This window comes from Puma concolor, chromosome D1 (genome assembly GCF_028749965.1).
Source record: "Puma concolor isolate L17-30 chromosome D1, mPumCon1.1.hap2, whole genome shotgun sequence".
Taxonomy (NCBI): domain Eukaryota; kingdom Metazoa; phylum Chordata; class Mammalia; order Carnivora; family Felidae; genus Puma; species Puma concolor.
The window spans coordinates 69,813,666-69,828,198 of record NC_141676.1 but is presented as its reverse complement, the minus strand read 5'-3'; the positions used below and the strand labels follow the sequence as shown (position 1 = coordinate 69,828,198).

The following is a 14,533-nucleotide window of genomic DNA, read 5'->3' as shown; positions in this document are numbered from 1 at the left end:
TTCCACATAAATGATGGAAGACTGAATATCCTTGCTTTTTCTTTTTTGCTAGCTTTTTCAAATGGATCTTAAAAGAAACAGCTTTGACTGTCTAACCTTTTGGCTTTTTAAACTTTTCTTTTTCTTTATGTACTCATGTTTTGCAATATTTTATTTCCTAAACAAACTGCATGTTTATTTTTTCCCTATAGGCTTTGTTGTTCAAATACTTGGGATGAATGCCAGTCACAGCTTCTGATCAACCCAAATTCATCAAATTAACTACCCTGACATGATAAAACTCTACGCAAGGTCAAAGAAACAGGAGGTTTAGCTACTCTCTTGCTATCATTCTCTACTACTGGATTTCCAATGCTCATCTCCAGACATCCTTCCCCCCTCCCTCATATCCACTTTAAAATACATTTCTAGGGATCAGGAAAATTTAAATACAAGGAGTCTCTTGTGACAGTAAAGGAATAGCACTGGGTAAAGAAAGGACAAAGTAACTTTAGGGAACTAATTAATTTAGAAAAGTTTTGGTGTACTTATTGAAATTTCTTTAGCCAAAGATATTAAAAACCCAGGAAAGGATACATCAGCATCCACATAAGATTGCAACAACCGGATTTCTCCTTGTGAGTGACATTCATATAAGGTAACCTAATAAGAACAAAAATACGGTAAATTTCATTTCAAATACAAAAACATACTCTCTTCACCTGTGAAACATCTTAGTCACAAATGTGTCTTAGAGACACTATAGAAACTACTGCTTTAAAATAACTTCTTTAGGGGCGCCTGAGCGGCTGTTTGTTAAGCGTCTTACTTTGGGTCAGGTCACGATCTCACGGTTCACGAGTTTGAGCCCCACACCAGGCTCTGTGCTGACAGCTCAGAGCGTGGAGCCTGCTTGATTCTGTCTCCCTCTCTCTCTGCCCCTCCCCCACTCATGCTGTCTTTCTCTCTGTCAAAAATAAGTAAACATTAAAAAAAAATTAAAAATATCTTTTACTTATTTTTGAGAGAGAGAGAAAGTGAGAGCACAAGTAGGGAGGAGTAGACAGAAGATCCAAGGTGGGCTCTGCTGACAGCTGGGAGTCTGATACGAGGCTTGGACCCCCCATTGTGAGATCATGACCTGAGCCCAAGTCAGACACTTAACCAACTGAGCCATCCAGGGGCCCCTAACTTTCTGATGTATGGGAGTCCTTTTTATTTGCCATATATTCTAAAATTAATACTATCCGCATAATATACAATTTAACTGTAATAAATTTCTTTCCATTTTTTATAGTTTATAGTTGTGTTAGCAGTAACTTAATAATTTCAATAGAAATAAGAACTAGCAGCGCCTGGGTGGGTCAGTCGGTTAAGCGTCCAGCTTCAGCTCAGGTCATGATCTTGTAGTCCTTGCGTTGGGCTCTGTGCTGACAGCTCAGAGCCTGGAGCCTGCTTTCAATTCTGCGTCTCTCTCTCTCTCTGCCCCTCTCCAGTGTGCACACACGTGCGCACTCTCCCAAAAATAAATAAACGTTAAAAAAATTTTTTAAAATATAGTAACTCTATAATAATCACCTATCACTATTAAGTTAATAAAAGCTCTACATTAATAGTCTAAAAAAAATTCCTTATATGACTGCTAAACTAGGTTATATCCCAGAAGGTAATTTTTTTTTAAAAGAAGTCCAAACAGAACTTTTTATAATTCAATATACTATGTAATGGCCTTCAATGTCATTTTTTTAAGTGTTTATTTTGAGTGAGAGAGAGATTAATTGTGAGTGGGAGAGGGGCTGAAAGAGAGGGAGAGACAAAATCCCAAGCAGGCTCCCATGCTGTCAGTGCAGAGCTCAAGAAACTGAGCCACCCAGGTGCACCCCCTTCAATGTCATTTTAAATGATAACAGGGATACTTTTTGTTAGGATGCATGGAATATTTAAAATAGCATACTGGAGCACAAATTATACTAATTCTCATATTATCATGGCCAAGTTAGTGAAGTATAATCTTAGGTTTACAGTGATGTCTTACTTAAAGTAGATTCAAATTAATCAATGCAGTATGCTCCCAACTAGGAAAAATAACCTTAATCTTTTCTTGAAACCACATCACTTTCCCCACAAATTTTTTTTTTCAAAGAACTTAGGAACCAGACAACTATAGGCAGGCTACATATCACAAACTACATTTGGCTAAACACCAAAAAAACCCCTGCTGTCCCATGTTATCAACTGTAGTAGCCGAGTTTCAAATTTTCAGAATTTCAACAACCTAGTAAAGCACCAGAGCCTTAAATGTAATTAGACCTTCCTTAAAGGAAGTTTTCCAGGAAATTACCTAAAGTCAAATTTTACTTTTTAGAAAATAGGTATCTAGAAAAAAATGATCTAGCCCAGAATAGATGCATATGTGTTCCTGTGATTTGGAAATATGCTGACATTTCAAAAATATGGAGATGACAGTCCCTGGTTATAAAGTTAACTTTGAGAACAGAATACCAACACCAACAAAAAACAAATACAGAAAACAGTGTGCATTAAATCATGTTCTTTTATTGCCTAAGAAGCTTAGCACAATTACTAAAGAACCATAACATTTTTTTTTACTCAAAGTAACAAAGTATAAAACATCTCTCTGATTCACTCCTCTTCACCTCTTGGGCTAAAGGCAGAGGAAGTGACTTATATTTGTTATCAACCTATATCCAATTCGTCTATTTCTTCCATTTTTCTTTTTCCAAATACAACAATAAATTTCTATATTCCTCATTAACTCCTAGTACAGTATTAATGGATACCCAGAATGTTAGCTAATACAAAGTTAAGAGGACAATTTTTCCTTGAGGTGATTTCAATTTAATAACTCCAGAGACGCCCTGGAAAGCACTAAGGAGTCTTCCTCTTCCCCATTTATTTAGAGTTAAATAGAATAATAAATTGCTATCCACCAGCTGAATCCCTGGTCTAACTGAAAAGTTAAATAATGGTTTCTGTTAAAATGTGCCAGCATGCTTCTTCCATACACTTCTTTCAGTTCAAGATACTTTTGGCTTCCTTAAATAAAAACAAATCTAACACAGATGTTTATTGAAAATCGTTAAAATACTTTCAATAACTATTATACAAATCTACTGGATATATGCTTTGTGTTTACAGAGAGCCACTAATTAAGTTTATTTTTAAGAAACTACAGACCTTGGGGGCATCTGGGTGGCTCAGTCAGTTAAGCCTCCAGCCTGCGACTTCAGCTCAGGTTATGATCTCATGGTTCGTCAGTTCGAACCCCTGCTGAGCTCTGTGCTGACAGCTCAAAGCCTGGAGCCTGCTTCAGATTCTGTCTCCCTCTCTCTCTCTGCCCCTCTCCCGCTTGCACTGTCTCTCTCTCTCTCTCAAAAATAAGTAAACATTAAAAAAAATATTAAAAAAAGAAAACTACAGACTTTGTATCTTAAATGATAAACTAGTTAAATCACTTCCAAAAACAGAAGTCAATTCTTTCAGCCATGCAAAACAAAATATTTATGAAGACAAAATATAAACAGAAACCTGTTTCATGAACAATTGGGAATACATGAAATAAAGATGGATTTTCAGTCATGAATACTAGTTTTAACAATTTTAGCTAGTTTTGACAATCGCTAAAACGCTTCACTTTTACATAAATACCATTAAACCAGCTATGCCAAATTTACTTCAAAATCATCACACTTTAATATTATAATAATACCAGAGTCTAATAATCAAGTCAAATGCCAAGCAGGCCCCTGAACACTCACTCTGTTGCTTCCTACAGTTGCAAACACTAACGGATCTCCTTCTTTACTATGCCAGTTAAATTGTACTCCAAACAATGGTTGATTATGATCTTCCTGTAAAATAATCATAAGAAAAATTACTATAATTTAGAAAGAAAAGAATGGTGAACTGACCGTTTTCCCTTATAACCCCTCCCCCCTCCAAAAATGTAGGCTACTATTTAAGTCAGAGGTCAGGTAACAAGCACTCAACTATGAATTAACACGATTTGTCTTCTATTTACTTAAACTCAATCATATTCTTCTGAATCAAAATTAAACTGGGTTAATTATTGTAGATGCATTTAATCTCTTAGGACGTAATTTATGTTTCTGAAATAGGAGATGAACAAATACACCAAGAGTTAATATAGCTTCTCTAACACTCACTAAACTTTATTAGGTTTAATTTTTCCCTTGTAAAGCAAAGCATATCAAACTCCATTCAAATCATTGCTTTCTATTATTCCTATAGAAACAACTTTAAATAATCTTGCTTTTGGGTCCTAAAAGAAAAATATCCCATGGAGTTTTATCATGAACAAGAATACTGGAACACTGGGGACCAGGGGTGACAATAGACTGTAACTTACTAGGAAGCTATAAGGAGGCGCACAAAAAACATACAGTTAACCCTTGAACAACACAGGTCCACTTAAACACGGATTTTTTGGATAATTACAGTACTGTAAACGTATTTTCTCTTCCTTGTGATTTTCTTTTTTTTTTAAGATTTTATTTTTATTTTATGTATTTTTAATGTTTTAATTTATTTTTGAGAGAGAGAGAGAGACAAAGCACAAGACGGAGAGGGGCAGAGAGGGAGACAGACAAAATCAGAAGTAGGCTCCAGGCTCTGTGCTGACAGCTCAGACTCGTGAACTGTCTGGGGCTTGACTTGTGGGGCTTGAGCTCGTGAACAGTGAGATCTTGACCTGAGCTGAAGTAGGACACTTAACCAACTGAGCCACCCAGGTGCCCCCCTTGTGATTTTCTTAGTATCATTTTCTTTTCTCTAGCTTATTTTTACTGTAAGAATGCAGCATATAACATACAAAATACATGTTAATCGACTTTATGTTATTGGTAAGATCAACCAATAACTAATGTTATTGGTGAAGTATGTTATTGGCTTCTGGTCAGCAAGGGATTATTAGTGGTTAGGTTTTTGGGGAGTCAAAAGTTAAACTTGGATTCTCAACTGCACGGGGGCAGGGGTGACAGCATCCCAATCTCTAAGTTGTTCAAGGGTCAACAGTATTCACTTTTGTTCACAATAATTATTTTTCAGCCTTAGAATTTTACTGGCAATCTCCTGGCACTGAACATTAACTTTCACACTCGCTTTTAAAGTGTTAACAACTTTCATTTCTCATCCTTTGAAAAGCCACAGCTTTAGGCTTCTGAAATATTTAATCAAATTATTTAAAAAGTCAAAACCAACACCTTCCAGATATATTATCTGGGTTAAGATAATTAAATGGGTTAAGATAATTAAATATTAACACAAAACTATTAATGGACACTTTGCTTTTTTAAAAAGTATATTAATTTCTCTCCTTCTAAGAGAATATAATTTGACACACTGAGCCATGTATATTGCTACACCGACAAGAAAATAATTTCCCTAGAGACATAACTTCTTATGCTTTCCCAATACTTTACCTAAAAATATATTCTTATATTTAGAAAGATTCTAACTTACATACGTAAAAGATAATACAATGTACATTTTTGTCAGTGTAGGAAAAATACTCCCAAATTTAAAAAAGAGAAAAAGAATAATATGTAAAGGAAAACATTTTAAATAAATATCAATCCTTTTTATAACTAAAAATGCTTTTGAGGAAGCAGCAATTTAAATAACTCCAAAACCTTGTTTTCTCCAAATACTAAATATTCAAAAAAGTTAATTTACACATTTTCCTTTGAAAACAATTTCAAATAAGACAAATGATAAGAATTAAATATTTAAAACCTGCAGAAAAACATGTTTCAATTTGTGCTGAAAGTTAATGGGTCACATTCAGTTCTTTTTAGTAACAGGTATCAGGAAATGGCTTTATGTTTTTAAAGTTTTAACAAAATGTGAAGAATAACATATCCCAAAATCTTTTATCTTAATACAAACAGTAAAGAAAACCCTGTATGCAGTACTAGGTATTACCCATTTAAATTAAAACAAAACAAAAAAAGCTAAACAAATGGGACTGTAATAACTATACGGTCTACGCTACAAAAAAAACCCCTTCACAGCACTCTAATTTTAAACTTGACAAAGTACCCTGAGCATAAAATGTTTATCACTGAGAAATAATTCTGAAGCCTAGCATTCAGTCCACAGGATCTGTCTTTCAGCACATACCTTGAGACTATTTACACACTTGAAAGAATATTTGCATTTCTTTGACTTCCATTTTCCCTTCCCCCAACTTTTCCTTCCAGGAGCATTTGGTGTATTTGTAGGTGTATCAGGGCGTTCAGTGTTTGTACCACTTTCTATACTGACAGCATCATCCTGTAAGCAGCAAATTGGGAAAAATTACGTGAAACAGCAATACTGTAGCAGCAAATGACAGGGTAGCTGCTCATTGACCTAAAAGCAGTGATTAATAAATTCTGTAAGAAATGCAAAAATTTATTCCTGTCTCCAAATAAGGATATAAAGGAAACTAGCTACGCTTTAGGATTTGTGGATTTCAGCAACAATCTAAACAAAAAACAAATCAGAAAAACAAAAAATCTAATCAGAATAATGAGAATAATACTGCCTTTAAATAACAAAGCATTGGTCTGTGCCAGCCACCTTAATACACTGGCTCATTTCATCTTTACAGCTCTTCACAGAAGGTACTGTTAGATAAGAAAGTGTTGTTGAGAGATCCTAAGAGGTCTCTTGCTACTAGGGTTGCTGGGATTCAAAACAAGCTGTGACTCCTAAATCTGACTGAACTACATGTTACATGTCTTCATAATTTATTTGACCGCTGCTCTGTTTGGAGCACGGGGGTTGGTAGCCCTTTGAGGATGATGGAGTATTGATGCCTCTTATTTTAGATGTAGTTTTTGAAAATCCTGTTATTCAAATTCCGCTTAATTATAACACAAACCATTTAGAATCTTTATAAAATCCTACATATTCTGTGCTATTTACAAGTGACATTTGCCTCACAGTGCTTATGTAATAATGATACTTATATAGAACTCCAGAAACTCTCTATAATTAAAGTAAAATCATTCCGAATGTAGAAATGACTGCAGGAAACCATGAAAATTCACTTAATTTATACCCTATCTCCAGTGCACAAAATACATTCATGGCCCTCTAATCTAAGATTTAACTACCTCCTTTGATTACATATTCCAGTATGTTCTTTGGAATAAAGAGATTTATTTAAACCTATTGCCTTAGGGCAACAGCTCCTAAATTCATTCCACAGAAAGGCTGTTTTTGCAGAGTGCCTGTTAACATCTATTCGAACAAGTCTAGGAAACACTGCCTTAGGGGCTATTTCTAAATGATTGCTTCCTAAACCTGGTGTTATATTTACAAAAGGGTAAAAATTAACTGGAGTGTCAAAAAGCATATAAAAAATTCATACCATACAAACTCACCTAAAAACAGTATGGTTTTATACAATTGTTCTTGGGGGTAGTCTTCAAAACTTCAAATGGTTCCTACCTTTTTAAAAAATACACTAATTATTCTGGAATATACTGAATTGGATGAAAAGACTAGATAGATGGTACATAACAGGTGCTCAATATTTGGAATTTTAATTTTAATGTAAATATAATCAGATAAAAAATGTAAACTTTTAAGTTCAGTTCCCAGGCTGAAATCATGGTTTATATCTCTATTTCTCCCCCTCTTCACAGTTTCAGAGTTAACATCTAGTGTAGAAAGTAACCGTTTTTCAGTGGAAAACTATGCATTATCTATAGCACCTTTCCAGGTTATCATATTCTAGCCCTCTTCATTGCCTTTAAACCTCACAACTCATTTTATATTGTGGGTAACTAACTTACACTCCTGTAAATTCTGTCTCCAAAGGTAAAGGCTCAAAATATCTTCCCTTCTACTCTGGAAAAAAACTTTTGTCTCCATTTGCAATTTCACCTCTACATTCCTTTAATGTATACGGTCTGACTTACACTTGCCCAGTTCTCTCATATGAGTAAAATGAAAATTATGTTTCACTTACCGTTTTTATGGAAACTGTCTTTTAACACTGGAGAAATGAAATAATAAAACTGACATTTATTCACCAGCTTCTTTACATTCTGGCCCGAATTTCAACCGCTAATCAAGAAACCACACAAAACCCTGTTTTGTTTTTTTAACTGACCACTTAACTTACCCACCTCCTCCCAAAGGAAAATCACAAAGGAATCAAATGGAAATGCAAGTCGCAATGCTTTAATTTTATCTTTAAATTAAAATCAAACCTTTGCTGAGTATCTGTGTATAGGATGATTTCCACTTTGGCCCCTCCTCAAAGTACAGAATGATGATATGGCACTACCATCTTCATTTGCCCAACAAGAAAACAGGGATAGTAATTTGTCCCTTAATCTTGCCACAGGTTGCTTAAGCAAAGGATAAGTCTCCAGATTTAGCCCTCTGCTAGGCAACCATCAGTACTCTTCTAAAAGTTACATACTCTGCAGTCATAAGACCTTTAACAATTCAATAAAATGGCATATACATATATACTTAAAATATGTCCTTTCAATTCTCTGATTCACATTCACAGTAGTATTTGCTCAGGTTACCTTAACTCCAACTCAAAAACACCACATTCTTTCCTCACTTCCTTTTGGCCTTCTCTTCGCTATTTGGTTTCCAAAGAGTTAAGACCACTGCCCCTGTTAGCCTTTTCTGAACTAATTTTTCTACAGAGTTCTCTACTGCTTTTCCTTATTGCTTCCCCCTAACTTATGTCCTACATCTGAGGTCCTTGGGTGGAATTCAGAGGGTGTCTGAACCTAAATGGCAAAAAAACCCGCTTAATGTTCACCATCTTTAACTGAAATTTAGCACTTTCTTCTATTAAATGAAGGTAACATACTGCTGTAGCTGTGACTTTCTCATCAGTGGAAATCAAGTATTTTTATATCATATGCTAGTAGTTGCAGATCTCAAAAAATTGCCTATGCCCATCATTACTACCAGACACCTTTCCAGATCTAGTTACTTAATGTGCTAACAAAGAAGCACTTTCTTTAAACACTTTATATTAAAGGACTTAATTTATGAAAAAAATCTTAAATTTGTTTTGAAAATATTTTTAAGGTATTTCATAATTTTATTATTTTGTTCATAATCTTATATATTGTATTTTATACATTTAAAATGTTGTTCTGAGAAGACTACCCAGGATTCATTGAAGCTTTCCAACGCACAAAAAAGGTTTAAAGTCCCTACCCAAATCAGGGAACCAAAACAAAGGCTTACTCCATTGTTTGGTTCTAAGCAGCTTTAGAATGCAAAGAATATATCCTCCTTAAGGGTCTACCAAAAACAAAACAAAAACAAAAACCTGCAATTTATTTTGTTCCCTGAAGTTTTCCTCAGTCTAGATTATTGGCATTTTCATTACAGTTCTACTTGATTAGTATGCGCAAGGGCCAGAAGCATTAAGTCTTCACAGTAACTAACACTTGTATAGTACTTATGGGGCAGGCATTCTTTTCATCACTTTACCTGTATTACCTCTTTTAGTCCTCACAAATACTCCTTGAGGTAAAGGCCATTATTAATCCCATTTCTAAGAAACTGATGAAACCAGACCAAGTACCTTGCTCAAGGTCAAGCACCCAGTAAGGAGTAGATTTGGAAATTTTAACTGAACATGTGGATCCAATCTGTACTCCTAACCTAATCTGCCCAGAAAACACTTTTTAAAAAGCAGAAATAAAACAGGTTCCAAGGACTAGAATGAAGAAGGTCAACAATGTTAGAAAGTAATATATAAGACTGAGAAGCACAAACAGGAAAAAGATTTGAGGTAACATTCAACACCTAAACTTTCTAGAAACTTTAAGTTGGAACTAACAATTCCCCAAACATCTTTCTTCTATCTGCAAAAATAATTCTTTCCCATCTCGAGTGAAACTTTCGGTAATGACCCCATGCCATACATATCCTTCAGTCGGTGATGTAATGATGCAGAATTTAGGAACGGGGTGTGTATCATAGCGTTTATTCCTAAAACTAGCCAAAAGGACGAGAAAATGAAGAATTTACATCACACTCCTAGAACACTTTAAAGATTTAAAAAATATATTCAGATTCTACTGCCATGTATTATGAAAAGAAGGTTCACACTATGCAGTAATACCTTTGAATTGTCAAGACATTTTGCTGATCGTACTGGATATAAACTTAAAATTAATATCACTTTAGTTATTACTGGCGACTTACCTAAACACTAGACGATTATGGAGATCCATTTCAGAGCTTAAAAAAAAGTCTGATTCCAAAATACCTGGCACTTGCGAAGCCACTGGCCCACACCTAAAAACATCTGCCTTTACCACTGTTACCTAAAATCTTCCAGGTCGTCCCCTTTATTCTAGTAAAAATGTTCAGAACAGTAATCGTACTTCAACGGTAATTTCCCTCTCCGACTCAGAAGACGACCCTCTCAATTCTGCTCCTCCGGAAGAAAAGCCGCCTGTCAGGCACACCCCATTCCCATCCACAAGACAGAAGTAGACATAATATCCCACCTTTAGTAGAGTCACCCAAAGCCCTTAAAACGAAGATCTATCTACTCTTCCCATCCTGAACAGCATGTAAGGGTCAAGAAAGTGACACAATCCCCAAACTCCTCTTAAAAAGTCACTAACACACTCTGGCTCCTCCTTCCAACTTTCTCAGAAAAAACTCTAACTTGCCTTTTAAACTACTGGAATCTCAGATCCGCACTCTCCCCAAATCTCCCGAAGGCCCAAACACTGCCCAACCACGCAAAAGGATCTCAGAGCAGACCCCTTCAGACCCTCCTCCCACCACGCTCTCTTAAACCACTCTCCTTCGCCAAGTTTCTGCTTGCTCTCGGCCCCTGCTCAAAATCCCCATAGAGACAAGTTCGATTTTCTCCTCCACGCCCGCGTTTTCCTGCGGGTGACACCTCTCCCTCCCCCCCCCCAAAGCAGCCCGCCCGCCCCCGCACCGACAGTTTAAAAAGAATTTAAAACTTTCATTCCAGAGTTCCGTCCACACTGCTCTGGGCTGCACTCACATTCTCGTCTCCAGAGAGGTCGGGGTTGCTGTTCTCGTCGCTGCTCAGCTTCTGCTTCTTGGCCGCAGGCATGTCTGTTCCCGCCGGCGCTGTCGACACTTCCCTCTCGGACATATTCCTCCGCCTCCCTCCAGGTTCCTGCCGCCTAGGGCGGGGCCTCCGCCACACCGCCGTCAAGCAAGCCCGGCCGGAGCCTGCCGCAAAGTTGCCACTGCCGCCGCCACCTCCACCGCTCCCCCCACTGTCGCAAACCGCGCCCAGCCGCCGAGGCGGGCGTGCGTGCGACCCCGCCACACTGCTGAAAAAGGGGCGCGCGTGCGCGCCCTCCCGCGCAGCTTCCTGGCTCTTTCCCTTTCCCTGCTCCCGTCTTGCCCTTTTCCCGCCGCCCTCTCGGCAGTTTGCACGGAGAGGTGAAGATCCGTTAGCTTTCGAGAGCAGTATTTCGTACGTCCCCTTTCCCTACTGCCGCCTCGAAAAAGGAGGAGCGGAACTCAAAGGGATGCCCCCTCACCCCCTTCCTCCTTCCAAAGACGTTTCAGCCGCAATCGGCCCAATCCTTCGATCCCCGACCCGCTGCAAGGACTCGAAAGTCTGTGGAATGGACTAGACCACCAATGTTCCAGGGGATGGGGGAAGATACGAGAAGTCACCTCTTGCTTTAGCGGCATATGCCAAGCGTCCTTAATCTTGAGTTCGGAGGACAACTCTCTCACGTAATTCATGGAACTGTTGAAGCTCTAGCTTTTGGTTGTCATTAGGAGTTGGGAAACTGTAGAGAGCCTCTCACTTGTCTCCCCCATCTAACAAATGGAAGTTACCCGCTAAGAGCTGCGCATGCGCTGGGGCGTATTCTCGCGCTGGGTTGTCCAGACCCGCCTACTCGGGCCCCTCCTCTTCGAAATCTTGTTTGCTGAACCAGGTAGTCTTCCACCGGGTTCCTATAGTCCGGGATGGATTTCGAAGAACGACAAAGTCATAGTGTCTGGATGCGTCCTAAAGTCTTGATGAATATTTAATATAATGAATATTTATTTCAATCAGTGATTCTTCTCACCCAATTGGTACCAACATTGGGTATCGTTTAATTTAGGAATATCCTGTAATTATGATTCTAGACTCCAATGAGTTATAGCCTAAAGGGCTCTTTTTAACTGTTAAAAAAAATTGTGAAGGTCTGAAAATAAGTAGTTATCTCCAACTATGTACAAGGCTATGATACTTAACAGACAAAATTTGGAGACATACCAGATAAAATTTTAGGGAAAGGCAACATAACTGGTATACTTGACCAAAATGTTTCCAATAAGTGTTAGTATATCTGGGCTCTTGACATGTGTCATATACATTGGCGAACCTTGTGGATTTGTTAGATGGTTCATTAAGTCACGTAATCAAATCAGGAAAAGGAGGGCCAGGACAAGAAATAAAAGCCAGACCCTCAGCCCCCTTTTTGGTAGCTCTTAGTTGTGACTACTTCTCTTTCTGGGCCTCATTGCCCTCATCTATAAAACTGAGGAAATTGGAAGGGACCTGACACTTCTTGAGCACCTACTTAATAATACATATTTTTTCTCTCTTATGACTCATTACATCATCCAGTGGATAACCTGAATAGAGTGCCCCATCCGTAAAATTCTTGTGTACTTGAATTATTTTTGCATGATTCCTTAAGAGAGAATATCAGTTTCATTATCTGCAGCTTGCAAAGTCACTTTTCCTTTTGGGAACGGAGTTAAGAATGATAAAAAGGAAGGTAAGGTAAGGCAAAGGGCAGAATAAGGTTTTTGCAGTGAAGATTTAGGAAAAATAAGCTGAAAAAAATTAAAGTTCAGGTCTTAATAATAATAGTAATTGCAGTCATTTGCTGAATTCTTCTAATGTTCCAGGCACTACTAATTACTTCTCAATTGGTGAGAAAGAGATGACACTTGTATGGAGTCAGCCACTGAGAAAGTAAGATGTGCTTTGGTATGACATTTTCATGGACAGAGACAAACTTCCCCTGTCTGTTGAAAAGATTGTGAAACTTTGCTCTACAGTTAAAGACTAATCAACTAAAACATTTCCAATCCAAATTACTCTATGTGTCTGGGATCAGTAGGAGCTGGGAAGTGGGAGTCAAATTCTGATCATAAAATGAGGAAAGTTGCTGAACATTTGAATAAAGGACATATATGGAAGGAAAATGCCTCTAAGCATGCATGTTATCTGTAACAAAGCAAAAATACTTTTAAAGAGTTTTGTTACAACTTGCAAGGATATTTTAATTGTTTTAATTTTTTATGGGTCAGGGACAATAAATGGAAATTAGTTAAAGCTCATTACTGATGTTAAAAAATCATTTTGACACTTGTTAAAATAGTAGTGAACTTTATTCAGGATTATTGTAATAGGTGTCAAGACTGTTGCAATAGGAAAGAGATAGGGCTCAACTCTGAAACACAGCAAGGACAAGTGAGGACTTATAATCAAGGAGCAGAGTTGGAGGTGAAGGAGTTTAGGACTTGCCATCCACAATATGCTGCTTTGGTATATTGGTGATTTTGAGCTAAATGCACTTGAAAAAAAAAGGCTTCCTCTAAACTCTTCTTATCTGCCTGAAGACAGATCCTCCAAAAGGAGCTCAACTGTTATAAATCCCCTCCCCAGGAGTTTCATCAACCAGAGAAGACTGACTTATCACAGAAAAGACTAGAAGTCACACCACACCCAGACAGACTTTGTCACAAACTATCATAGCTCCCATATATTCTAATGACCTATTCATCTTTCCAAAAATCATTTACTTTTCCCTGTGTGACATACATCTCCCAACTCCTTCCCCTATGGAGATGGTATAAACTCAAATCTCACTGCTTTTTGGGGTATTCGCTTTTTTCCCCCTGTGATGCTCTGTGCATGTTGTATTAAAAGTTAATAAATGTGTATGCCTTTTCTCCTGTTAATCTGTCTGTTAGTTTATTTCCTAGACTCAGCTATCCAACCCAGGAGGGTAGAGGGAACGTTTCCTCCCCTGTGGGTGGGTGGGGGATGGGCAGAAACTTAGTAAGAGGAAACATCCAGGGTAGGAGGATTCCTGTAAACTGACTTGCCAGGATGATCAGATATCCAGAGTGGGGAATAAGAATTTGATCAGCTATCAAGGGTGGGGATTCTCTCTAAACTGATTTAGGATTCTTGCTACAACTGGACTAGGGACACCAAAGACAGGACCCAAGGATAAGGCCTATTGAGAAGAGGGCCCAGAGGAGCCACACTACAATTTGGTCAAGAGGAGAGTCTTTGTCACTAATCTAACACATATAAAATATCATAGGTGTCTTATTTGGAGTGCTATCTCTATGGCATTAATTTAATAAACACAAAAGACTACCTATTAAAAATAATAAATTTTCAACACCAAATTACTGTGAGGGATTTCAGAAACCATTACAGTTTAAGTCTTACCACCCACAGTTTTACAAATGTGGAAACTATGATTTAGTGTAATTAAACAATTTGCCCAAA

The 14,533-nt window shown here is 37.6% G+C and overlaps 1 protein-coding gene across 3 annotated transcripts in view; it reads right to left on the bottom strand.

The window, feature by feature from the left end:
- Nucleotides 1–11,814, bottom strand: part of EED (embryonic ectoderm development) — a 31,167-nt gene extending 19,353 nt beyond the window's left edge. The window contains exons 1-4 of one of the 3 annotated variants that reach the window (XM_025928202.2): nt 11,027–11,807; nt 6,142–6,294; nt 3,759–3,851; nt 577–642 (exon numbers count right to left, since the gene is read on the bottom strand). In XM_025928202.2, the coding sequence (XP_025783987.1) occupies nt 577–642; nt 3,759–3,851; nt 6,142–6,294; nt 11,027–11,140 (426 nt within the window). In that variant the 5' untranslated portion in view covers nt 11,141–11,807. Of the gene's footprint in view, nt 1–576; nt 643–3,758; nt 3,852–6,141; nt 6,295–11,026 lie in introns of all 3 variants that reach the window. The other 2 variants (XM_025928205.2, XM_086678524.1) reach the window with 2 other exon arrangements.
- Between the last annotated feature and the right edge of the window lie 2,719 nt (nt 11,815–14,533).